Source organism: Symsagittifera roscoffensis, chromosome 3, assembly GCF_963678635.1.
Source record: "Symsagittifera roscoffensis chromosome 3, txSymRosc1.1, whole genome shotgun sequence".
In the NCBI taxonomy this organism is placed as follows: domain Eukaryota; kingdom Metazoa; phylum Xenacoelomorpha; order Acoela; family Convolutidae; genus Symsagittifera; species Symsagittifera roscoffensis.
The window spans coordinates 8,416,521-8,441,901 of NC_087064.1; the positions used below are offsets into that span (position 1 = coordinate 8,416,521).

A 25,381-nucleotide genomic window follows, 5' to 3' on the forward strand; every position below is an offset into this window, starting at 1 on the left:
TAATTTTAACAACTATTTAAATAGACGGATAATTTACTCATTCTATCTCATCCACCTCGCCAACACAAAAATAAATCAGGGGCAGACACCCGCTCTCCTCAGGGATCGACACTCTTACCAACCAAAGGGCCCCCCTTCGGTATTATGTTTTACCATCCTTTTTGGTCGACCAACTATAAAAAATTCAAAACTTTGTCAAAAGTTTGTCAATACAGCGTCTCTATAGTGTTCTAATAGCGTTCAGAAAAACAATTTGGTCGAAAAAAAATCAAGTCGACAAAATTTTTGATTTTTTTTAATTTCTCACCTCGAAAAAAATCATATATACGCCCTGCGATCAAACTGTCGCTTGTAAGTCTTGCCTTCAAGTTTCCACTTTCGTCAGTTTTTTTAATTGGTCAAATGTTAATAAATCCTAAATTTTTTCTAACTCCAATTAATAGTAATTTTAAGGGGAAGCCACACCGCACGGTTTTTGGTCAAAAAAGTTCGTTTGAAAATTCTCAACAACGGCCTTTTCCTCCACAAAATTGCGTGCGGACGAGAACTGTTTAAGTTTTAGGAGGAGAACGAAAGTTTCAAATTAGCTGACCTAAGACCGATCGACAAATTTTTTCAAAAAAACTACAAACCCACTCTGTCAAAAAATCTTGAGCAGTCCCCTTTCTAAATTACCCTTTTTAAGTTTCCCTGAGTGTAGGAAGTCCTGAAACTTTTTCAAAATTATACAAAAATGTTCATATCAGGGTAAAACCCTGAATACTCTCACTGTCTTTTAAAGTTATGGAGCAGTAATAGCATGAAAAGTTAAATGATGTAATTAAAACAAAAAGAAAAATTTTTTTAAAAAAATTTCAGACTTTGTGAAAATCATCACCCCACATGCCATATTAAGTACAAAGTAATAAGTTTCACTCCTAGTAACATCTGACTTATAGCAAACAAACTTACTCCAATCAATTTGGAACCATTTCTAAGATGGAATAAATCTCTGCCTACGCGTTAATAACGCGTAATTTATCCCGCGTCAATTGTCACATTTTAAACCTCCATAATTTTACAAAAAACAATCACAGGTAAAATATCTTTTCAAATTTAAGTTCCGGACAACAATTTCTTTTGAATGATAAAAAAAACTTGCCAAAAACGGCTAGTTAAAAAGTCGAAAATTGTCTGAAGAAAAAAAAATCAACCCCGAGCTCAATTATTCCGTTACTTTCGCTTCGAAAATCGGAACAATTACGTACAAAAGATAACAACAATGTTTGTATCAGGGCCTGTATGTTCCGACTGTCTTTTAAGGTCTTTGAAGCAGTGTTCGCTGCTAAAAAAGATGAGTTTTTCGAAAAAAAAAATTCAAAATTTTGAATTTTTTTTTAAAATCATCCCGCCACACGCCATATAAAGTACAGAGTGGTAGATTGTGCTCCTAGTATCGTAGAAATTATGCCAGATAGCCTAACTATAGGAACTATTTCTATTCGGGATTTCTATACGCGTTAATATTCGGGAATTCTATACGCGTAAATAGCGCAAAAATTCCGTCAAAAATTTTTTGTTAAAAAGTCGAAATTTGTCTGAAAAAAACCACACGAGCACAAATATTCCGTTACTTTCCTTACAAAAGTCGAAACAATAATTCGCAAGTAGCAAAGTTTTATAGAGACAAATTGCCTGCCTAAGTTCAATTTGAAACGATCTTTAACACGGATTAAAAATCCGCTTACACGTTGAAAGCACGAAAAGTATCGCGCGTTAAATCTCCCAAATTAGCCAAACTAGCAACCCGTACCTAACAAAAACTCGAGAATCAGATCTGATCTGCTTAAAATCTTACTTATTTCAGATCTTGTGGAGATATGATCCATGTATTAATTGCAATATTGGCACGTCTGTTTCAGTTTTGGAGAAAAAGTCTACATTAATAGTGGGCAGATTTGTATTTTTGTTTTCTTTCTGGGGTATGGGAAACTTAAAACCCGTCAACCCTACAAAATTGATCACAAGACAACAATTTTTTCAGATGGTATAAAAAAATCCATGCTGTTGTTACTGTCTAATGAAGTTAAAGTTCACTTCAAGTTTTCATGATACCTTACTATTGATAATTAATCTTTTAGTGGCGGGTATGGGGGCAATGGCTCTGTTTGAAAACTGGGGAGAGGGGGAGGAATGCAAGAGTTTTCTGCGGGTGGGGGGTCACCAGTTGCGGGTGTTCCAGGGGGAGCCGGAGAAGAAAGGACCCCCTGGCGAGGACAGTTTCCCCGTGACTACGGCAGTGCCATGTCTCACTCTCACTTTGAGAGTAGAACCCCACAGGTGATGAAAAATCGTATCCACGCCAATGGCAACACATTATTACGCAGCAAAAAAATCGGCTCTTTTCCAGTTCCCCTTTTCAAATTCAATTTTGAAAAGCTTAATTAACGTTGTCCTAAGGCAATGAAATTGGGCGTGGTGAACAAATCGACAATTGTGAACAGATATGTTCTTCATACTTTACAGCGTAATAACACGTAAAACAAAAAAAAACTCGGTATTTTGAAAGGGGGGGGGGGGACTGGAAAAGAGCCAAAAAATCAAAATTGAGTTCAAAATATTGAGGGAAACTGAAATGAGCCAACTTTAGTAGAATATAATCAGCAACACGAATTTGCTCTAGATTTAGAGGGGGGAACAAAGTGCTGATTGGTGTGATCTTAAAATATTTCATGATAAGAGATATTATTTCACGACATAGTAAACTAAATTAGGCTGAAATAAACTACTTAGCTTAAATTTTAAATTACAACTTTTCAAAATCTATTGAAGCTACGAAAACGTTATATGGAGAAAAGATACGTTAAAACAAAAAATGTTTATGGTTTTAATTATTTAACTTACCAGAAACCGTTTTTTAAGTAGTTTCGTTTCTTAATAATGAAAACACGATGCCATGTTCCAGCGAGGAAGACGTGGCTGCCCCCCTCTATTCGTCCGGCTACTATTCCAGAGGAAACTTCTTCCCCACCCCGAGAGAACTGGACATTCTGGCCCACTACAGGACTCAATCCAACTCCCCCTCCCCAGTGATCTCACCCAGATTGAGGGGGGAGTGTCTCTACATCCAGAGTGTTGACTTTGCAAAGAATGAACCGGAAAAACTGCAAGATGCATCATTGCTAGGAGAAGAAGATATCAGGTAAGATTAGATGTTCCAACACCTACCCCAATCAGAAAACAATGCTCAAGAATAAATTTTTGTCTTGATGAAATTAGAGTAGACATTTTTGTAGAACCGATCTAGTGATATTCTGAAAATCGTGTTATGTTATTTGGAATAAGTCGATTCGAACTGAGAAAGTTAAAACATTTTAACGCAATCTTCTGCCAATATTGCTGCATAGTAAGAGTACGAGACGGTAACAAATGTAGGATTTTTAGAGGATTGGCGCACGTTACCCTCCGTGAAGCAAAAATTCAAGATTAAAGGAGTTGGCCTCTTCCCTAGTGATTGTTGTAGATTTAGGGGGTTGCTTCTCTAGGTTTGTTCTCTCTTTCCTAACGACACCGCAAAGTCGTCCCTTGGTCAGTGAATTCAGCGGGGCGACCGAGACTCACTACTATCTACAATCCCGAAAGGGTTATTTTGGTGGCAACTATTCTGTATTGTATTATGTTGCTTGCCCCCTCCTGTGTATTGCTCTTCCGGCTGTCTTGTCTTCTCGAAACCATTGCAAGAATTTCCAATGATAAATTAATTTAGATGATTATATGTCCAATTACAGAAGGCTCTGAGTGGCCAGAATATAATCTAATAATCAAATCAAAAGGAAAGGGTCCAAGATTTATTGGCCAAATTGCCTAATTGCAATTAACTTCCACTAATTTCACTAATCACTAAACTGTTCTCTCTCTCTAGAGAACCTCTGATGAGAACCAACTATCTACTGGTCTCTTACTCCGAGAACCGATTACCTGACTAACTAGCAATAGTTGTTCTCTCTAACTAACTGAGAACCAACTATACTCTCTCTCTCTCAGTATCAATTGCTCTCTTCTCTGACTGAGAACCATCTACTCTTAATAGTAGCCAACAACTGTTCTGAATCTTACAGGCTCTCCGGTACCCTTCAATTCTTTATCTTTCTTCAGACTTTACTTTTAGTTAAGTCACGCCATTCATCCTGACATCCGCTTAAATCACCCGTCCGCACTTGTTTAAGACTATATTCCTCCCCCTCTCAACTCTGCTACGTGCCAAGTTCGCTTTATTTTATCAATCTTTTCACGCTGATTAGATACCCGGTATGCGGTAGGTGTCACAACTTGACCAAGCAAACAAATGTCACACGATTCTAATCAACTAATTCCTGACCTCCGTGACTTCAGCCCTCGAGTTCAACTCAACCTCCAAACCATGTTATATTTATTCAGTGATCCTCCCAAGGTCTTTATTTTAATTATCTCGTTAACGTTCCGACCTCCCAAGGGTAGGGGGAGGCCCTTTTCATGGGTAACTAATTAATTTCAGGCATATAAAACTTCGATCTGTACTCTATTCCAATCCTGACCTTCTAGCTATCAGGGGAACGTAGTTTGTCTATTAGGGTCAAATTAAACTAAAAGTCACCTCCGTGAAGCCAAGTAAACTCCACGTCCGTTCATAATATTTGGGAGACTTAATTCTCATACTACGGTCCTAATACTATCAACTTCCTCTGTGACTACTTTTCTTTAGTCTAATTGAAATGCTATTAAAAGATCATTCGTACAGCTAAACTGACCCAGGGATCAACCGGGGTCAAAATTCCATATCTGGTTCAGAATCCCATGGGGTCCTAACTACAAAGTTTCATTCATGTCCCAACAATACTTCACAAGTTATCCCATTTCTAAGGTCCATTATCACTTTTACCGGAGAAAAGCTATTAACACCGGAAGGAGTCGCCGGAGGTTTTTCACTCACAAGGGGTCTTTTTTGGGGTTCGTATTTTGTGTCCATTGACGCAATAAATTCATTATTTATGCCACCATTCATCATTTTGCGTAAATTTCCTATTTCCGGTCTAGGGGGGGTGTTTTTCCAAGTGCTAATAGCTTCCGATCCAACCACCGGATTTGGTTCAAACTATAATACAAGATGTATCTTGCCATTAGCTATCATCCCTCCAAGTTTCAGATCCCTGTGATCATTGGAGACTGAGAAACGACTTCCGGAAATTAGGGGTGGGTTTGTTTACTTAGGGCATAAAACCGGTGGGGGTCCTAGGACGCTGGGATTCCAAACTTAAGCTTCCCTTAACTAGGCCTACAACATACTAGAATTTGAGCCCAACACCGCCGCTACTTTCCGAGTTCTGATAGGGTCATTTACACTTTCGGGGACCGTTATTACTTGCCCCCCCCCCCAAGGGTCTGAGGGTTCCTGTTTTTTGTATGCTCGGGTCAAATCATCTCTAGTATCGCTCCTCTGAAGTTTATAACGTTAGCTTTTTTGGGTCCGATTTTGTCAAATTTTTTTTTCTGGAATAGAAGGGACGATATATTCGAAGAATGAACTATTTTGAACTTTACCCTTTGTTTGCTCTATTACTTAACTTAATGACAATTTAATCTTACGCTCAGGTTACTATAGCATGTAATACAGTAGAATCACCAATTCTACAGTTGTATAAAAAAGTTTCAAGCTAAGTTTGTCTAAAATACAAATCGAAATCAGTGTCAATTGCATATGGGATCTGCTTAAAAATTGCCCCCTTTGATAGCTACTTAAGAGTTGCCACCCCTATTAATACAAGTAGTAAATTGGCAGTGAGCTTTCTATTGAGATTTAGAATTTTGCTGCATTCTGATTGGTCAAAAATGCGTTATTTTTATCTACTTAACAGTTGCCCACCTTTCTTAAAAGGTGGGGGGGGCAATTAGTAAGTAGATCCTGCATATGTTTCAAGAATTTCACATGTCTCAAAAGTTTCGTTAGTCTCAAGAGTTTTTTATTTCACAAGAATTTCATATATCTCAAGGATAGAGCATGTTATTTTATTCTTGTAAAGAGGAGCATCATAAGCAAACCAATTTGAAATTTGCTTTTTACAAGCTCAACCGTTTACGTATTCTTTTTAAGTGATAAGGGGAAGTGTTTTGACACAAATGGCGATTTCAAAGAACACTTTTTCAAAATTTCCAAAAGTTTAATTAGGATCTATGGCATAAAAAGAATCTTTTATAATTCTCCAATTATGAAGAGAAAATATCTATTCGCCATTTCTATTTTGCCTTGGCATTAAAATCTTAAAACCTACACGACCCCCCATCCCCGCCGGGCATCCCCCGGCAACCCCCCTTCCCCCCCGGCACCAAACACCGGAACTCCCCCCCCCCCCCCCCAACAGCCAGTATTTGCGCTTTTTGAGTCCTTCCGCTCTATCGTGACATATTCATGTTCAGTGTCTCCAGTTCCGATGAGGATGTTCAGAAGTGGATCGAGTGGCGACTGAACAAAGAGCACCCCCTCAATTTGGACAGGGAGTTGAGTGCAATCAACATGCAGAGAGTGGTCGGATACAGTAGCGAGAAGGGGGTGGGCATCCGGCTCAGTAGACTGTTCAATGCACAAGCAAAAGAGAGGTAATACACCATAAGTTAAAACTTCGAAAATATATGTTTCTAATCCGAAACATCAAAAAAGCTTTATCTTAAACTTCAAAAAATAACACTGCCAACAATGAAGTGACAGGCCAAATGCATTTTAAGGTTAAAACGAAAGGTACAAGAAACTCAGCCGGGGTTAAAAATTAAAAGCGTATTTTGAGCCCCCACCTGGAAATACAGTTTGCTCTTTTTGCCTTTCTTCGTTTTCGCCTTTGGCAGATAGGCGACTACTTTGCTACCCTTCATAGAGATGTTAATTTGTTAATTTAAAAAACTTTTTTTCGGCAAAACCTTCCAAACAATATATGTTCAAAATGGCATTTTCTGCAAAGTTTTGTATTTTTTCTTGGATACACAAAAATATACAAAACGCAACCTAAAAGGTTTCGAATTTTTAATATATTTATATACAAAATTATACAAAACGCAATCCTTAATGTTTTTGAATTCAAAATTTCAAAAAGATGTTCAAAAACTAGATGAAAACGCCAAGCAAGATTTTCTTTTTGGTGTAGTTTGGCGGTGGTGATATCTCTAGGAAAGTTTAGACGGTGTTCATAGCGAATTTGTTAACTGTTTTCTTTTCACTTGATGGGTTTGTAGCTTTGTGAACATAGCAGCCGTACTGTTGTCCCCTGAGCAAGCGCTGTCTCTTATGGTGATTACAAACAGCAGACACAACCTGGATTCTCCCATTGACTTCCAGCAGTGGCTGTGTCAAGATGACGAATGTATCGTCCAGCCCAATCTCGGCAAAAATGTCAAAATGGTCAGACTTCATTTCTCGGAATTCATGGTGTTTTTTTATAACAGCCTAATTTGTATTATATGTTAGGGCGTGAACAGGCCCTATTAAAACAGGCCCGATAAGCAAAGCTTGGAATCAATTTTTCTGAATAAACTCATTTTCCTCCCAGATTGACCCAAATTGCTTTCAAGTTGAAAGTCATCAGTAAACTTTAAAAATTAACTAACTCATGGTCGCCATGCTTCATTTTATAGCTTATAAATTTTGATATATCAAACTTTACAAACTATTTGGTCAAGCTAAAAATCTTTGGAAAAATTAAAAAAATTTGTAGTAAAAAAACTGAAAACGTACCGATGACTATCAGTAAAAATGCTTCATTTTACAGCTAATCAATATTCGTTCAACAAGTTTTAAATTTTATCTATTTTATATCTTTTAGAATGACCACTTGTCATTACACTTTGTAGCCTGGTTTTTCATCTTAGAGGTAAAATTTTAGGAATATTTTTCCGATGGGGAATTACAATCCGTTTTTACTGTTGTGAGTTTCCAATCATGATTATTAAAAATTCAAATTCATAATCAGTAAAAAGTATAATTTTCATCAACTTGTGAAGTACACAACTGATTTTATATTTTAATTAAGTGGAATATGAAATAAATTAAGTATGGTTTCTTAGTCTCTGCTAGTAAATTGTGTTGGTTGCATACTTTTAAGCAGTTCTTGTTCGATCGAGAATTGTATCAAGTTTTTTTGTTACTCTCTTCTGTCTTGTGATTTTTTCAGATTTCATTCCCGACTCTGTTTTTATTTAGTCTATTTTGTCAAAATTCAGCGCATTAACCTTCTGTCAATTCCAGTTTTACCCCCAAAAAAACGATCATAAATAGTGTTGTTCAAATCCAGATCGCAGTCATAAATGTCCCGTGCTAAAATTAATTAAAAAATATACGAAATGTTTATGCTGGCAAAAATGAACAAAATCAAAAGATCCGCTGCTCGGCGGTAATAGCCTGCTCTAGTTTGGCACCAAAAAGCCAAAACTTAAACAAATAATTCAGTGGTAATTTTGTAATTGTGAAAAAATCAATTAAAATGTGGATAAATAATTACATCAATGTAATCAAATAATCTATCCCAATTTTATGAGTAAGAAAATTTTATCATGAAAGCCACCGATCAAACAAAATAAACAAACTACTTATTGTAACATTCGTCTACTGCAGTCACACATGAGGCTTAAGAAAAATAGGCCCTATAACCACTGGCTCAAGGGTCAGGGACACCATCTCTTGTGTTTTTCTACCTCAAGAACGGTCGGAGCCAGTTCGGTTCGCTTGTGACATGAGACTACGACCCGTTACAGCTTAAAGGCTACTACTAAAATATCCCCCCACTCTAGAATTAGAAACGTCCCCATACTTAGGTCTCTAGATACCCAAAATACATGAACGCCGTTAAAAACCGGGTTGGAACAATCCGTTAAGTTACTTTTTATTAGACAGTGGAACTTTGATCCATTTCAGATGGATCAACCTAAAACTCGCCTTACCTCAACATAACAATTATAAAACACACTCTAGGAATTTAAATTTGTACTCACATAGTAGCACGCTCAAGAAGTGGGAAATAATCCAGTCGGTAGTTAACTCAAGAATTAAATAACGTAACTAAATGAGTCTAATGTTTTATAGTTTTAACAATGAGAACGAGTTTATACTCTAGACAATAGTTTTCTTGTGAACCATTAGGACACTCAAGTTGTCCACCTTTCCACCGAAGGTTCACTCTAGTCCAGTTCCGAATAACACTCCAGTCGCTATAATCCAATTCGTGGGAATGCTCTTGTCTCTGTCACAGATGGGACAGCTCTACTCTCGATTATGATAGTGATGGAAATTGCGAATAGCAATTTCCTACTGCTTTTTCTTACAACTTTCCCGCGTGTGTGACTCAATCGTTCTGAAATTGTTCTGATTTCTTTTTTCTGATTTTCAGTTATCGCGAGAAAATCGTGCATGACAGGTTCCATTCGAAATTTTGAAAAATTAAATTTCACTCCAAAATCAAGTGTTTTTTGCTTCTCTCAAGGTCAAACTTCCAAATATGACCGACTGGCACATACTCCCCGGACTCGAGATCGATGTCCTCATCGCGCGCTGTCTTCTGCCAGTGAGTCCCAGAAAAACAGAGTGTTGCTCAAGATACAGTGCCAGTGGTCATTTACAGAAGTTTGCAGCAGATTTAAGCTTATCTACACCCCAAAATTCACAGCCATTTAAAATTTTCACACTATTGCTAAACAGCAACCAAAATCTGCATACACCTGCACCCTTGAATTTTCGCTTTTCAAGCCAATCATTTTAAAATCTCTTTTGTCCTATTCAATCAGGAAATTGTCATGCAGCATTTCGATTTATATAATAAATATAGTATATTAGTAACAATATTTGCTTTGTTAAAATTTCTTTTTCGTGAATCCAAGTTTCACTCGGATCCACGCTCAAGCCCCCCTTCCCTCTCAAGACTCAAGATCCATCCGATTTGCCCATTCATCTCGTACTCTTCGCCTTGGAGGTACTGCATCCTGAAGTGCTAGATGCGGCAAACTGTCTCAACAGTTCCTCTTCATCATCGGAACTAATCACAATCTCCTCCCAAGCCTTCAGCTGTTCATAGGATCGCATCCATTCTCTCTGCTCCTGCAACCTCTTTGCTTGGTTGGGTAGTGCCTTGACCCTAGCTTCTCGGTTCAAGCAAAAGGAGTTGTGCAGGCTCAAGCTCACGTTCTTCGCCAGGTCTTCCTCTAGTATCGACTCCCTCGCTTTGGTATTGTCTCTAGACATCTTACCCACTCTTTTCCATCCTGTCGTGATCGCATTACGATGGGTTAGCAGGGGTCTCTTGAAAGCTTCCGGCCCAATCTCGGCCTGGAACTGTCGATACTCTTTTTGATGTTTTCTCATGTGATCTTTCGTTGTCATGTACAACCAAGACGTCAGTGTCGCCCGAAACCATGGAAAGTACCTCAAGCGACTCCATACGTGCCTGACTTCCGTCGGTATGGCGAATACTTTGCACGCAGTCTCAAACAACTCGAGTCTCCTGCTGTAGTCTATCGCGTATATTGACTCAGCCGTTGGCGTCGTCGCCTCCCGATACTTCGTTATATTCTCTTCTATCCATCTCAGAGCTAACATCGTACTCACTACTAAGAGCGTCACCTTCTGCCGGTGATCCGGTAGTCCGATCGACCGAATCTCTTCCACATCCCACACCAGGCAAAGGTTCTTGTGATCTGGATACCACACCGTTTGTGCCAAACAGTGGCATGGGCATTCCCCATGAGAGATCTCAATGCTCCTGAGATTACGCTCCCCTGAGGCTTCCAAGAGAGGCTCAAGCTCCATCATTTTCTCGTGCATCGTGTCGTTATCTTCCAGGTTCGGAGTACTTCCCACAGGTTTTCCGATCACGTTTTGTCTCTCGTGATCGCTTGTGTTTTCTCTTTCCAACTTCAGAAGATCTTCTCCCCAGATTTCGCTTAAGTCATCTCTCAATTCTTTTGGTACTGTCCCTTTGATTTTTCTCAACAACTTGTGCGAGTGATGCGACATCCGAGCCAACCTCACGCACTTGGGCACTGAGAAGGCCTTGTCCACCAGTATTCTCTGGCTGGACACTTCCACCATCGCCATGTGTAGCGGGTAGTGACTTCCGCACAAGTTGGCCATCATTGACCCTATCAGCGATTTCGCGTTCAATGGCAAGCCATAAGCTTCGCTCATGGGAAATCCCATTTCCGCCTCAAGACCAACCTTCCAGCTCCGGATGTGTTTTTGAGTCACCTGCAACACCCCGGGCCATGATTCTACGCTCAACGCCGTCACTAAATGATGTTTAGATTCCAGTCTCTCCAGTGCCTGCAGACCACACATTCTCGAGAAGAATCCGAGAGCTGTCGCTATATTCACCGTGGTTCTCGCGTAACATTCCGCTATTATTTGCACTTCACTTTTCTCCCTTTCTGTGATGTCCTCGAACCAAGTGACCAGGTCTTCTTTTTGAAACGACAGTATTCTGACGCATGACCGTCCATCGCAGATGTGCTCTCCGTTCCCACACGTCGAATCCAGACAGCTACCCGGCTCCAATTTCTTTGCTGACCCGGGGTCGCTCGTCCTTTCGCTTGGCTCTTGCATCTGGGGCGTGATTAGCTTATGTAGCACACTCAACTTCGCCAGATCTTCATCTTCCGTTGGTGCTAACCTCACTCGCTCGGTGGTTTCCTCGATTAGACTCGCATGGGGATGTGGACACCAGGAGGGTCTTAGTAGCTTCCATATCACTCCCAAGTTCGTGGTTAACAAGCCATTTCCACCGCCCATGTTCACTTCAACTCTCTTGTTTGAGCGCGGTATGCTTATCACCTCTGGTGTTTTCTCAAGACTCAGGCCCAGGCTCGGCCCCTCTTTTTCCACCGCGTCTATTTCAATTATTCTTTCTGTCCAAAACTTCAGTAGCTCCGCTACCTCATGGTTTCTGTGGGCTCCTCCAGCTTCCGAGTCTAAGAAGGGATTGTAGGCTATTCCCATCACTCCAGACACATATTGGTATTCCCCCTTCTCACTGAGTCTCGAGTACTGTTCTGACGAGGCCAGGTTACGGTGAACATCATGTTCTTCCTCGAACTTCTTATTAGAGAACCTCCGTACCTCGTCCAGCTTTCGATGGTTCTCTAAGGATAGTCTGGAACCATCTTCTTTCTCTATTCCTGTACTCTGATATACGTTCAAGATGATCGTTGAGACTCTTTTCTCCATGGTTTTACTTCCACTTGCTCTCTGGTGGCATGCCAGGATGGTGCTATCAGACATCATTGACATTATCCATCTCAAGAAACATGTGGCATCTTTTCTTCTAGCCAGGCTCAAGCCTGAATTGTCCCTGGCCACGTGTTGCATCAGTGCCTGATACACCTCTAGCTTCTTGCTTCCAAACTTCAGCCTGTCATACGAGGTCAATGTCTCCAACTCTATTCCCACCAGACTCCAGGTGAACATTAATTGTCCCGCAGTTCTAACGAAGGGATTCGCCATTAGTGGCGGTGCTGATGAGGATGTCCTCATCGCCTCTTCAAAATGATCCTTCAACAAACTCTGCCAGGACCTCTTCAGATGACTTGCCATCTCTATCTTATTAACCTCGGCTTTTTGCTGGGTGGCCCAATTGCGTCGCTTGCGAGCTATTCCACTGTCCAACTTCTTCAAGCAGTCCTCCATTTCCTTCAATGTTTCGAGGGCCACCCACCACGTCCGGGAAGTGTTCCTCGTCTTGTTCCTCTCCAATGGATCACTCGTCACTTGTTTGCCCATGTCCTGATGTGCCTTCGAGATCCATTCTTTGCCGATCTCCACTTCCCCTACCTGTCCGTTCGTTGAACCTCTCTTCACGTTTATCTTCTGAGGCTTGAAGTCTTCTTCTGACGTCGAACTGGCGGAAACCTCTATTTCCTTTTCTACTTCAAGTGGTTTCCTGAGCTCCGAGCTGTTCTTGTATGCCGCCGTCTTGCATCGAGCCAAAACGATGGGCGCCGTCTCTCTCAAGTTTCCTTCCGAAACAGCATCCACTGAAGGACTACCCCATCCTTCCACTTCTCTCTTCCTCTTGCGAGTCTTCACATCTCTGCTCGAGGGTGTTGTGGCTATCATCATTGATTCGACCTCTCCATCCACTCCTTCCAACTCTTGCCTCCCCCCTGCTCGAGCCTTAAGGATATTAGTACTTTTAATCATATTACTAGTCCCAACCTTATCCCTTTTTATATCATCAACCATTTTATCCACAGTTTTTTGTTTCAGAATAGAGCTGTCCTCACATTTCTCTTTTCTAGTCTTCGATCGTGCGTTCCTCAGCTCCACTAGCTTGTTCAGTAGCTCTTTTCTAGCTTTCTCATCCAGGCCCGTTCCTATCAGGAGCGGTTCCCCGAATCTCACTACTGCGTCCCACAGTTCCTTCTTGAACTTGTCCAGCGTCGTCTCGCTGCCCACTTCTTGATTGAATTCCTCCAGGAATTCCTGCCAAGCGTCATCCTCGAGAGATCCCAAGAATATGTCCCTGTTCCCTTCGAACGTGTTCTTCTCGAGCTCTTTCTTTAGCACACCTAGATCCGGATATGCCTCGGTCGTCTGTTGCATTCGCGACATCGATGGCACCCTACTCGAGCTCTGGCTGGTGGACCTTACTGTTGGCCTAGTCGGTAGTGGGAATTCCCCTGCGCCATATTCGGTATTGTTATTCAGGCCAGGATTCCTTGCCAAGTCAAAACCCCTTACTCCTCCATCCACATTCCAAGACAACCATCTGGTCTGTTCTTGGTTCGATATTCCCTCGGTGGTGTAGCCGATCATCAAGACAGCCTCCGTTGCAGACTCCCTGCACTCACCCTGGTCCTCCAACTGGAGGATGGCATTCAGCATCACCGCCATTCTCTCGTCTATTTGGGTATAGTCCAAGTCCCTCAGGCGCCTGTACAGCTCATCAAGAGTGGGCTTCCTCAGGGCCGCGGGCACGGAGTTCCAGAATCGGTCTGCCATTCTTTGTAACTTCGGGATGTATGTAGGTAGATGTTAACCAGCTCAAGAATTACCTTACCAACTCAAGAATTACCTTACCAACTCAAGTATTACCCAATTCAAGAATTCTCTAGAAATGTTCTCTTGCAAGTACTTGCTGTAGATTCGGATTATCGCGTGTTCAATCAATATTCTCTCTTTCTGTTTCTCGCTTGAGTGTAGTTGGATTTTCAACTTTGTTTTTCAAACTTGATCTGAAAACAGAAAGCTCATTAAAACTTAGCATGTCACGTTCCTAACCTAGAGACCCCCCTTCTACCCATATGGTTAAAATCTTATCATTCTCATATCACTTAAAGCAATTCGATTGGATTTCCCTTAAGAACATGCAGATTCATTTTATGTTTTAGCACCATCAATTCTTTCTTTTAAAATTCAATTGTCATGCCAATCACATCTTAAGATCCCTTTACCTGCGCCGCACCCCAGTACCTAACTCAAGACTCCTCCCTCACAACCGACCTGATACCTCCATGTACCCGACTCAGGCGATGCTCAAGTAGTACTTCTTGTGAAGATGCACCATTATCTCTGTTTCTGCAAAGACCACATGTAGGATAGCATACAATTCCCTCGAGCTCAGTTTGCCCCTGTTTGGGTCGTACACCGGCATCGAGACCTCCACTATTCCTCTTTCAATCATGAAGTCACGTAGTCTTGTCAGTGCCAATATCACGTGTTCGGGATCAATTGTGTTTCTGTCGTTGACTCTCGTTACTAGGAAGCAGAGGTATTTGCCCGGGACTTGTGCCACTGACGGTGGAAGCGCTGCCATGCCTCCCAGTCCTGGCCTCTGTCTGAACAGAAACTCTACGTTCTGGTACTCTCTTTTGAAGTCAGCCTCCAATCTTGATTTGAAACTCATGTCCGCCGTGATGCAGATCGCGCTGGTCCTGTTTGACAGGATGAAGTCGCTATCCGTTATCATGATGTTCTCTGAGTATTCATTGGGTATTTCGAATTTCGTTTTGAAATTCCTTCCTATGGTAGGCTCTGGTTCTTCTTCCTCCAGTTCCAATCCGCTTGTTTCCCTCACTTCCTTGAGCTTCTTTATCATCAAATTTTCGGTGTGGGTAAGTCCTACCCCCACTCCCCGGACAAAAATATTTATCGACGTCCCCGTCGATTTAGTCGGGTCTGAATTGTCCTTAGGGATGTCCAGTGGCCTGTCTGTTGCTGTCCATCCGAAAAGAGGGTCCTCTGTCTTCATGTAATTTGCTGCTGATACATCGATTTGCTGAATGCTTTGTCCTTCGCGGCTCTCGTCTTTGACATCACGCATCCACTCTAGAATCCTCAAGTTCGTGTTCTCCCTCCTTTCTATTTCACTCTGCTCGAGATCCGTCTCCAATTCTGGCGTCGAGTAATCATCCTGCGGATAATGTCCACCCTCGTCAATGACCTGCCATTCCTCTTCGGCTTCCAGTTCGCCTGCGCTTAGTAGTTCATCGCCCAACTTGTCTGGCTGTATCTTATCGATCAAGAAGTCATCCCCGTACCTATTGTACCTCATACCTGTTCGTTTACGATTGCCAGTCCTGGTTTCCGGTGGTGTTGGTCGATCCGGCTCCATCCACTTCGGTACCTCGTTTTGCTCTGGGTCGTTCCAGTCTTCTTCTACAAATGAACCTGCATCCGACTCCACTTCTATCTTTTCGTTGTCGTCCAAACTCAAGTTCTCATTACCATCATTTTTCTCTCTAGTGCCTTTCTCATTCACTTCGCACGCTGGTTCCACCACCAGGTACTCAAGACCTTCCATGTCTTTTGGTAGGCACCAGTCCTCCGGGGACGGGACGTGAGGCTTCAGATTTTCGTAATGTGCTGCTCGCCCTGTACTCAAGCGATAGAACCGTCCTTGTTGATGTACTTCCGTAATCATGAACGGTCCTCTCCATTTCTTGAGTAGTTTCTTTGTTCCCTTGGGCGGTATGACATTTTGGAAGACCCACACGTATTGGCCCACTTCGTATGGCTTTGCTCTTAGTATCTTTTCGTCATATTTCTTGCGTTGCCTCATTTGCGCTTGCGCCGTGTTTCTCCGACATAGCTCGTTTAGCTCTTGTTGTCTTTTGATCTCTTCCTTCACGTATGCTTGAGGTGACGTCCTCTTCCCCTCGTACTCCGGGTAGAAGAATGTTATAGGCATTGCCCTTTCCCTGCCTGTCAACATCATGAAAGGACTGATACCCGTCGTTGAGTGCTGAGTACTATTATAGGCTCCTACTACCTGTGGCAGGTATTTGTCCCAGTCCGTCATGTATCTCGAGCAGTACACCCTGAGCATGTTGACCAGTGTCCTGTTCTGTCTCTCTACCAACCCATTGGTCTGTGGATGATAGGTCGTCGAGTGTGCTTGAGCAATGTGTGATCTCTTCATCAATTCTTTTGTCAAGTCCCCCACAAAAGCCTTGCCGTTGTCCGACTGGAAAGTCATTGGACAACCATACCGCGATATCCAATGCGTTATCAGGTGATCACATGTCTCCTCTGCTGAGGCTGTCTGGCACGGAACCGCTTCCGCCAACTTGGTGAAGTGATCTATTATAACTAGTATTTGGTTATAACCCGACTCCGTCATGCAGATTTTCTGATGGTCTATCTGCACCACCTCATTGAATTCCGAACTCTCGACAGACTTGAGGGGAAACTTCATCTTCCTTGGGTCTTTTACTTGAAGGCATGCTAGGCAGGCATTCACCCATCTCTCGCAAGCTTTTCTCATTCCCGGCCAGTCAAACCTGTGAAGTATCCTTTGTTGTACTTTATCTATCCCCTGGTGGCCCATCTGGTCGTGTGATCTGAAAAGCACCTCCGTTTGGTACAATTGTGGTAGTATAATGAGGTTGTGTTTGTGTAATATTTTTTCCTCATCTCTTCTCTTGCACGCTACCACCCCTTCAGCTGTGTGATAAAGTAAGTCTCTCTTTTCTTTGTAGAACTGGCTCAAGATCTTGTAGCTGTCTTCCTCAAGTTCCCCCTTCTCCTTGACTCCCGAATGGATCCATTTGGAGAGGTTACTTGTCATTTTGTCATTCTTCTGGACCCTTATTAGGTCAGACAGCCTGTATTTCGCCTTAACGTGCTCCTTTAGCGCCATGATCTGTCCATTCATCTCACCAGGGTTGTGGATGTCATCGCTCAGTTTCACACATATCATCCTTTTCACGATTTTCATGTTCTCATTTTCATCGTTCTGACGTTTGAGTTGCACGATAGTTCCCTTAGTGGTTTTCTTGAAACTGCTATTTTCTCGAGCTCTTCACCACCTCGTACCTCTTGTATTTCCAGATTGTACGTCCCTGAAGATGGATCCGTCTGTAATTCCCTGTCGTGCTGTCTTATCTTCTCTTCCGCCAGTATCATGCATAGACTGTCTTGGTCTTCGCTGCTCTCATCCGAGTCTTCATCCCATTCTTCACGCTCCCCGGACAATTTCCCTTCTCCGGTTTCGTCTTCTTCCATGAATCTGGACCACTCCCCGGACTCTTGATCTAGTCCCAGGTGTTCAACTTCTTCTCTGAATGTTACTTTCTTATCCCTGACTTTTGTCTGCTCCAGAATTTTTTCGGGGATTTTTTCAACTAGTGATCGCACAACTTCCTTGCTATCAGTGATGCTTCCTTTTGAGACGTCAGTATTGTTCACTGTTTCTTCTCTCCGAAGTATGGTTAGTTCCGGTGCCTCCTGACCTTTCCCTTGGATCACGGGCTTGTCATCTGATAGTTTCTAAAGCAACCTCATTAAGTCTTCATCTATTCGGACCGTTCCCTCCTCTACCTGGATGAGATCATAACCTTTTGCCTTGAGTGTTTCCCTCACGATCTTGGACTTGAGCATTATTCCTATCGGAATCCCTCTGCTTTTCTTCAAGATGGTCTTTTCAAGAGGCTCTTTCGGCAATTCGGGATGATCTTCAATCGGTTTGCCTGATTTGTCCAGCCATCTCGTGAGTGGAAGACTGTCGTACGTTTCTTTGTCCATAAAGGAGAAGCCGTCTTTGATCTCAGGTCTGTCCGCCTCTCTTTGTTCTTGCCTCTCGTAGAACTCCGTCTTCTTACTCAAGCTGTCAGCATTTTGATGTTTATCTCGTGTTCTGTGCTCAATTATCATGTTGTATCCATCCAAGCGAACTATCCACCTCCCAATATAGCTCTGGTCCATTGAGTACGTTTTCAGCCAGCTTAGTGCTCGGTTGTCGACTCGCAGCTTGAAGGGCTCACTGCCTAAGTATGCTCTGTATTTTTCGACAAAGGTGACCACCGCGAACATCTCTGCTTTCGGTGCTCCGTACTTCATTTCTGTGTCACTTAGGACCTTGCTCCCGTATGCTATTGGTCTCAAGACTGTCTTCCCATTCCATTCTTGTTCTTGATGGAGAATCCCAGAAATAGCGACTACTGACGCATCCGTGTCTAGCACGTACATCCCCTTCTCAGTCGGCATACCCAGTACTGGTGCCTCACACAGCTCTTTCTTTATTCTCTGGAATGACTCTTCTGCCGCGTTGTTCCACGTGAACTTCTTGCCCTTATGTCTCATTAATTGTTGCATCGGGTATACCTTGTCCGCATAGCCCTTGATGAATTCTCTATAATAGTTGGCGAAACCCAGGAAGCTCATCAGCTGGTGCTCCGTCTTCGGTGATTTCCAGGTTAGGACTGCTTCCACGGCGTCTGGATCAGGTCTGATACCGTGTTTATCTACCATCCTGCCCAAGTATTTAATCGAGTCCTTGAGTATCTCGCACTTTGATGGTTTACACTTCAGCCCCGATCTTTTCATGCACGCGAACACCTCGTCAAGCCTCTCGATGTGGTCTTCTAGTGTTGGCGTTGCTATTACCACGTCGTCCACGTAGCACATTACCAGGTTGCCGTACTTCTTCGTCACGCCTATCAACGCGTGTGCCATCAGCCGCTGAAACGTGGCTGTTGCATTGCAGAGTCCAAACGGCATCCGTTTCCATTGAAACAGACCCAACTCGCAGGCGAACCCTGTCTTGTCCCTGTCTTGCTTCCTTAATGGTACCTGCCAAAAGGCCGAGCCTAAATCAAGAGTCGTAAAAAATTTCGCATCACCTAACTTCGAGAGGCTCTCATCAATTCTAGGTATGGGATAGGCATCCTTCACCGTGACGGAGTTCAGGTATCGAAAGTCACAACAAAACCTTAACTGGTCGCCTTTCTTTTTGGCCATCACTACTCCACACGCCCACGGTGACTTGGATGGTTCTATCATGTCATACTCTAGTAACGTTTCGATTTCTTTTCTACACGCGTCCGATTTGTGTGGGGTCATGCGCCTCGCCCCCTCCCTGTGTGGTACCGCGTTTTCCTCAAGTTCTATTTCATGTTCAACAAAATTACAACACCCGATATCCGCCTTATGCCTTGAAAAAACCTCCTCGTTCCGCTCTAGTACGTCCTTGATAGCTTCGAGCTGTTCATCTTTCAGTTTGCCCCTTAAATGTTCAATCTCCGGCAGAACCGGTTTATCAGTTTGCATTTCATCTAGTGTGGGTCGCTCTGGAAAGTTCGAACAGCTCGAGAGCCCATCGTCCGTTTCTGACTTAAGTGATTTGATAAGACCTGAAGAATCTTTTATTCTCTGCAATCGTCTCAAGATACAAATTTTGTCCCTGTGGTTGGGACAATCAACAACTTCATTTTGTTTTGAGTTTTCAATTGTTTCATATCGAGTTTTAACCGGTAAAGCATATCCCAGCTTCCTCCCTCTCTGTATCGTGATCGGTATATCAAGGGTATTCAACAAGACACTGACGCAGAGGCCGCTCTTCGTTATCGAAAATGATCTTCCTAAAACAGCAGCGCTTTGACTATTAGGATTTGGAACTATACACACTTGCTTGTTGTCACTTAGTTCATTATAATTTTTCATCTTCAAGCTTACGATTGCCGCTTCATTAGCTTTTAACCTCACTCTCCTACTCAAGAATACCGGTGCTTTGTTCTCATTTGCCATTATTAAATTTACCGGTTTGATTGCGTACCTCCTATCCGGGTTCCGTATCCTGAACATTGCATTATTTAGATCTATCGTTACGTCGAAATTCCTGATGAAGTCTCTGCCCAAAATGAATTGGTCAGATTCATCTAGGTTTTCTACCACGATGAAGCTCATCCACAGGTTACGTTCCCCCAAATTGAGGGCTATTATCGGCGTCCTGCCCAGCACCCGTAGGGCCCCTTTGTTTGCAGCTGACAGCCGTATTCTCGAGTCTATCAAGTCACCTTTGTCAAAGCCCATCTTTTCCCATGTTTCGATTGGTATGACGCTCAAGACTGCTCCCGTGTCAAGTAATCCACGCAACTGAGTCTTTTTGCCATTTATGTCTAGCACGTGCCCTGTCACGTCTGCTTCCGTCCCGATGTGCATTGCATCTTCTTCAAGCATGGCACAGTGTCCGATCGATCTTACTTTCAACTCTTCTTTCCCTACATAGATTTGTCCAATTAGGTCTTCGTCGCATGTTATCATCGTCTTGGTATAGATGTTGATTCCATCTATATTTAGCATCACCTCGTGTGGACCATAAGCTTCAGTGTACCTATTATCAACACGTACCGACTTGCTGCCCCCTCTCGTGAGTAGTGCTCTGAGCGCTCTAGAGGTCGTTTGTGGACTTATTCCACTCAAGTAGTCTGCATACACGTCAATGTGCATTATCGTCTGGTCGCTTGGCTCGCTCAAGTTTCTGGTTACTTCGTGGCCGCCCACTGTGATTATCGACATTATTCTTGCTCCGATTTTCGATATTCCAAAAGGTTTACCTGTCACCATTTTCACGCTGTTACAATTCCCGTTCTTTGTTGAGCCCGTTCTAGCCTCTGGTACTGAGTTCGATCCGGTTAATGCTTCGTTAAAATTCTGTCTTTCGATCTCCAATTTTAGTCGTTGCTCTATTTCTTTCGCAGCCAGATCTTGTTTCACGTTGGCAATTGCTTCCGTCGCCGCTTTCTCATAATTTATCTCTAGAGAGCTCCCGGCCGCGGACTCTAACGCACCGCTAACATGTGTTACAGCTTTCACTGTCTTCGTCGGCAATTCGGTGTTTGGTGCTCCTAAGTTCCTAGATTCAAACTCGTTTTGCCTGTTCCGCTGATTCTGCACCGCCGCTAATGCCAACTTATGTTTGGGGTGATTCTGGTCCTTGACCGCTTCCCAGAACAAGGGACAATCCATTCTGAAGTGCCCCTCCTGGTTACAGAAGAAGCATCTGGCGCCTATCTTGATGATTAAGCCATTATAGTACTCGTGTTCCTCCATCTGGCTCATATCCTCTTCATCCGGTGCATAACCTAGGCTCTTCATGCCTTGTTTGTACGTTGTGCAGTCAGCCACATGATGATCCGCTGACCCGCAGTTCGCGCATGATCTGCGCTTGTCCATATCATCTCTAGGTTTGTACCATGATGACCTCTGGGGTTGGCCTCCCCCTTGCGTGTTCCTGTTTTCAGAATATGAGTACTTCTTAGGTTTCATCAGCATGTATTCTCTTGATTTCTGTCTCATTTCTTCTGGGGTGGCTGCGCTGTCCTTCGACAATGTGTAGTATGTTGCTAACATTGTCCTTAAGTCATCACTTTTCACCCCATCGATGAACTTCGAGGCAATGCTAAAGTTCCGTCTATTTGTCGACTCCTCTGGGTCACTCCTCCTTCTCAAGCTCTCGAGGTCATCTAGGAACCGATCTATTGACTCGTCGTCCCTCTGCCTTCTCTTTTCAAATCGCATCATCGCTTGGTGACCCTTCATGCCTGACCCGAATCGATTCAGCAATATCTCGAAGATCTTGTCCGCGGCGTCGCGTTCTTCCTCCTTCTTTGCGACCACGCATTTTAATGCCGTTCCTTCCAAGTTGCTCAGTATGGCTGTACATGCTTGTCTTTCGTCACTCAAGTTATCTTGTTCTAGATGTAATCTCATCACTTCCACCCAAGTGTCAATGCATCCATCGGAGTCGTCCTTGAATTCTTTTGGCTTCTTGAATGTCTTTCTTGTTTTTCCCTCTCTCCTGTCGCTCGAGTCAGTGTTCCTCGTGGCGAAGGCCTCTAGAGTCCTGCTCATCATCTCCCAAGTGCTGGCCCATGTCATAGCATCCGGTCCTGTGTTGCTGTTAGCTGTTGCATCTCCCGGACCAGTCGTTGTATTCGACGTTCCATTCTTCATTATTGTTTTCGCAGCTGTTGGTGCTATGCTTATCGCATCCCTGGTTAAGGGCAACGGTGTCGATTGCCGTTTGTTCCTTTGTGGTTCAACAAAGTCAACTCTGGTGCCTTGCGTACGATCCGCTGCCGGTCTTTCTTGTGGAGTAGAACCTCTCAAGATTGCATCCAACTTCGCCTGTATTGCACACGAACTCTCGGCTTGACTCTTGCTCATTGTGTCCATTCTCCTTTCCAGGCTCCCTAATTGGCTGTTGACATCATCATATCGGTTCTTCAACTGTTGCATGTCTGTTTTGATGTTCTTTTCTCGTTCTTCATTGGTGGCTTCTACCTTATCTGACATTTCCTTGAGTCTCTCCTCTGTTGCCTTAGCTAGGTTAAAATAACTGTCTAGATACTCGTGCTTGTTGTATCTTATCTCCTTTTTTATCACCTCTCTGTCTTCTTCACTGTTCTTAAGTCTTTTGTCGATCTGATTTAATTTCGCCAACAAGTCGCCCAGCTCAATGGTAGTCTCTTCATGGTCAGCCGTCGGTTTCTCTTCGGCCGTAGCCTCTGCTTTAGCTTGTTCCTCATTCTGGCCGGCTTCTGTCGCTTTCGTGCTCACTGTACCAAATGTTCGTGCTCTTTCTGTTTTTGGTTCTTCAGTCACGTTTTCTTTCGATTTGAGTCCGACCATCATTGCAAACTTGTCTGTGAAGGATGTCTTTTTCACTTGAGAGTCGTTTTTCACAGTCTCTCGGGTATTGCCTGTTGTGTCTTCTAATGCGTCTATTCGTGAAAACTCCACGGTTTTTGGACTTTGGTCTTCCACGTGGGGCATCGGTGTGGAATCCGTTGTCCTCTTCTCCACTTCATCTACGCTCTGGTCTGGTGTCTCTAGGTCGATTTCGATTGTGGGCTCCACCTGTTTTTCCCCCACATCTTCTCGTGTCTTGCTCTCGGTGCCACTCCTCGTACTGACCATGTTAACTGAAAAGTTCTTCTTTGTTATCTTTGGGCCTGTTGATGTCGTTCCGCGCAGCGATGAATTATATTTCGTGTTTGATCCACTTGACCTTTTTTCGAGCACCGGTACCCTACTCCGCCTCATTATTTCTATTTACAACTGCTTTTATTTACAATTTTATTATATACACGATTCTATTCTAAGAATAAAAAAAATAATAAAACAAAAAAAATTTTTGTGGTAACAAATTTTGTACAACGTGTTAAAAACCTTGTTGTAGCTCTCTTTCTAAAACCTTTGAAAAATTTCCCTTAATGTGGTCTCAACCGTACCTATTTTGATTTGTCTTATTTTGTCTTAAGACACACTTGTTGTAATTTTACTTCAATTTTTATACCGTCCCAAGACTATTCGTCACTATCACAGTACTCTCCGCTAGTGTCCTAAGACCCTTGTACCAAGGCCACTGTTCCAAGACTACTGTCCCAAGACTAGTGTCCCAAGACTACTGTCCCAAGACTAGTGTCCCAAGGCTACTGTCCCAAGACTAGTGTCCCAAGGCTAGTGTCCCAAGACTACTGTCCCAAGACTACTGTCCCAAGACTAGTGTCCCAAGGGTAGTGTCCCAAGACCAGTGTCCCAAGGCTAGTGTCCCAAGACTACTGTCCCAAGACTAGTGTCCCAAGGCTAGTGTCCCAAGACTACTGTCCCAAGACTAGTGTCCCAAGGGTAGTGTCCCAAGACCAGTGTCCCAAGGCTGGTGTCCCAAGACTACTGTCCCAAGGCTAGTGTCCCAAGACTACTGTCCCAAGACCAGTGTCCCAAGACCAGTGTCCCAAGGCTAGTGTCCCAAGACTAGTGTCCCAAGACCCTTGTCCCAAGACCACTGTCCCAAGACCACTGTCCCAAGACCACTGTCCCAAGACCCTGTCCCAAGACCACTGTCCCAAGACCCCTGTCCCAAGACCCTGTCCCAAGACCACTGTCTCAAGACCCTGTCCCAAGACCCTGTCCCAAGACCCTTGTCCCAAGACCACTGTCCCAAGACCCTGTCCCAAGACCACTGTCCCAAGACCCTGTCCCAAGACCACTGTCCCAAGACCCTGTCCCAAGACCACTGTCCCAAGACTGCTCTGTCCCAAGACTTCTTCGGTACTGTCCCAAGACTCGTCACGGAGTGTCTTCCTCGTTGTAGGGTCTTCTTGAATCACCGTACCTTGTACCACCACTCAAGCTCTAGTAAAATTTTCCCAAAAACCCTCTCTTAAAAGCCAAATGCTGACCCCCCTCTTCTTTTTGGTTGTTTCTATTTCAATGTAGGTGCGCAGGTATCTTGTGATCACCTGTTCGTATAAAACCAAACACAAATCCTCACTAAAATGCAACAAAAATCTAAGTAAGAAAAATAATAAAAACAGAAAAATGAGTCCACCTGAAATTCAAAGGTGACCAATGTCTACCTTTCGTCTAAAAAATATGTCTGGTACCTAATTGCCACGCGTTTTCCTTCCCCCCTGCTAGCGATCTTATGGGGTATTACAAAAACTGTCTATGTCCCTTCCCCCCTACCAATCCTACCAGGGTACCTTCCTTAACTCGAGTTCAAATTTCGATCTCCACCTAATACTACCAACGCGTGTTAATTTCTAATGTAACTAAGTCAACGATGTCGACTAATTAGTTACTCTAATTTCCCCCTTTTTACAATTTACAACCGCCAACCTCTAACTTAACCAGCCCCCTTCTAACCTCCCCCCTTTTTAGCCCCCCTTCCTAAGCCTAAAATTACCTTAAGCGCCGGGTGCTAAACCTCTCAAGAGAAAACCGTAGACCTGTCTCCAGGCCTGCTCAAGTAAAAACGTTCCTCAAAACCGGGGGATGTCGCTTATCCTATTTTACGCTTATCTCCTATAATGTAATGTGGATTTTAACGATACCCGTTCTGCCCAACTTGAGAACTCGAGAATTGCCAAATCCTTCTTGGCTGCTTTCCCACTCGACTGGACACCTGTTCCAGTCCAGTCTCCTATTGGTTCAGCTCAAGTGTCCCTGAACCACTTTCCCACTCGGCTGGTCACCTCTTCCAGTGAAGTCTCCTATTGGTCCAGCTAAGTTCCAAACTATCTGAAAACCCTTGACAACGCCCCACACTCGGGCACTTTATTACGGTTACTGGGTTAAATTGCTAGGTTGATCGAAACGATCGAACTTATAAAACAG

General features: G+C 43.3%; 1 protein-coding gene across 1 annotated transcript in view; it reads left to right on the forward strand.

The window, feature by feature from the left end:
• The window catches only part of LOC134841909 (uncharacterized), a gene marked incomplete at its 5' end in the record, with an annotated part of 52,546 nt that overhangs the window by 17,709 nt on the left and 9,456 nt on the right, over window positions 1–25,381 (forward strand). The window contains 4 exon segments of the mRNA XM_063857980.1: window positions 2,121–2,319; window positions 2,945–3,181; window positions 6,430–6,609; window positions 7,237–7,402. Coding sequence (XP_063714050.1) covers window positions 2,121–2,319; window positions 2,945–3,181; window positions 6,430–6,609; window positions 7,237–7,402 — 782 coding nt within the window.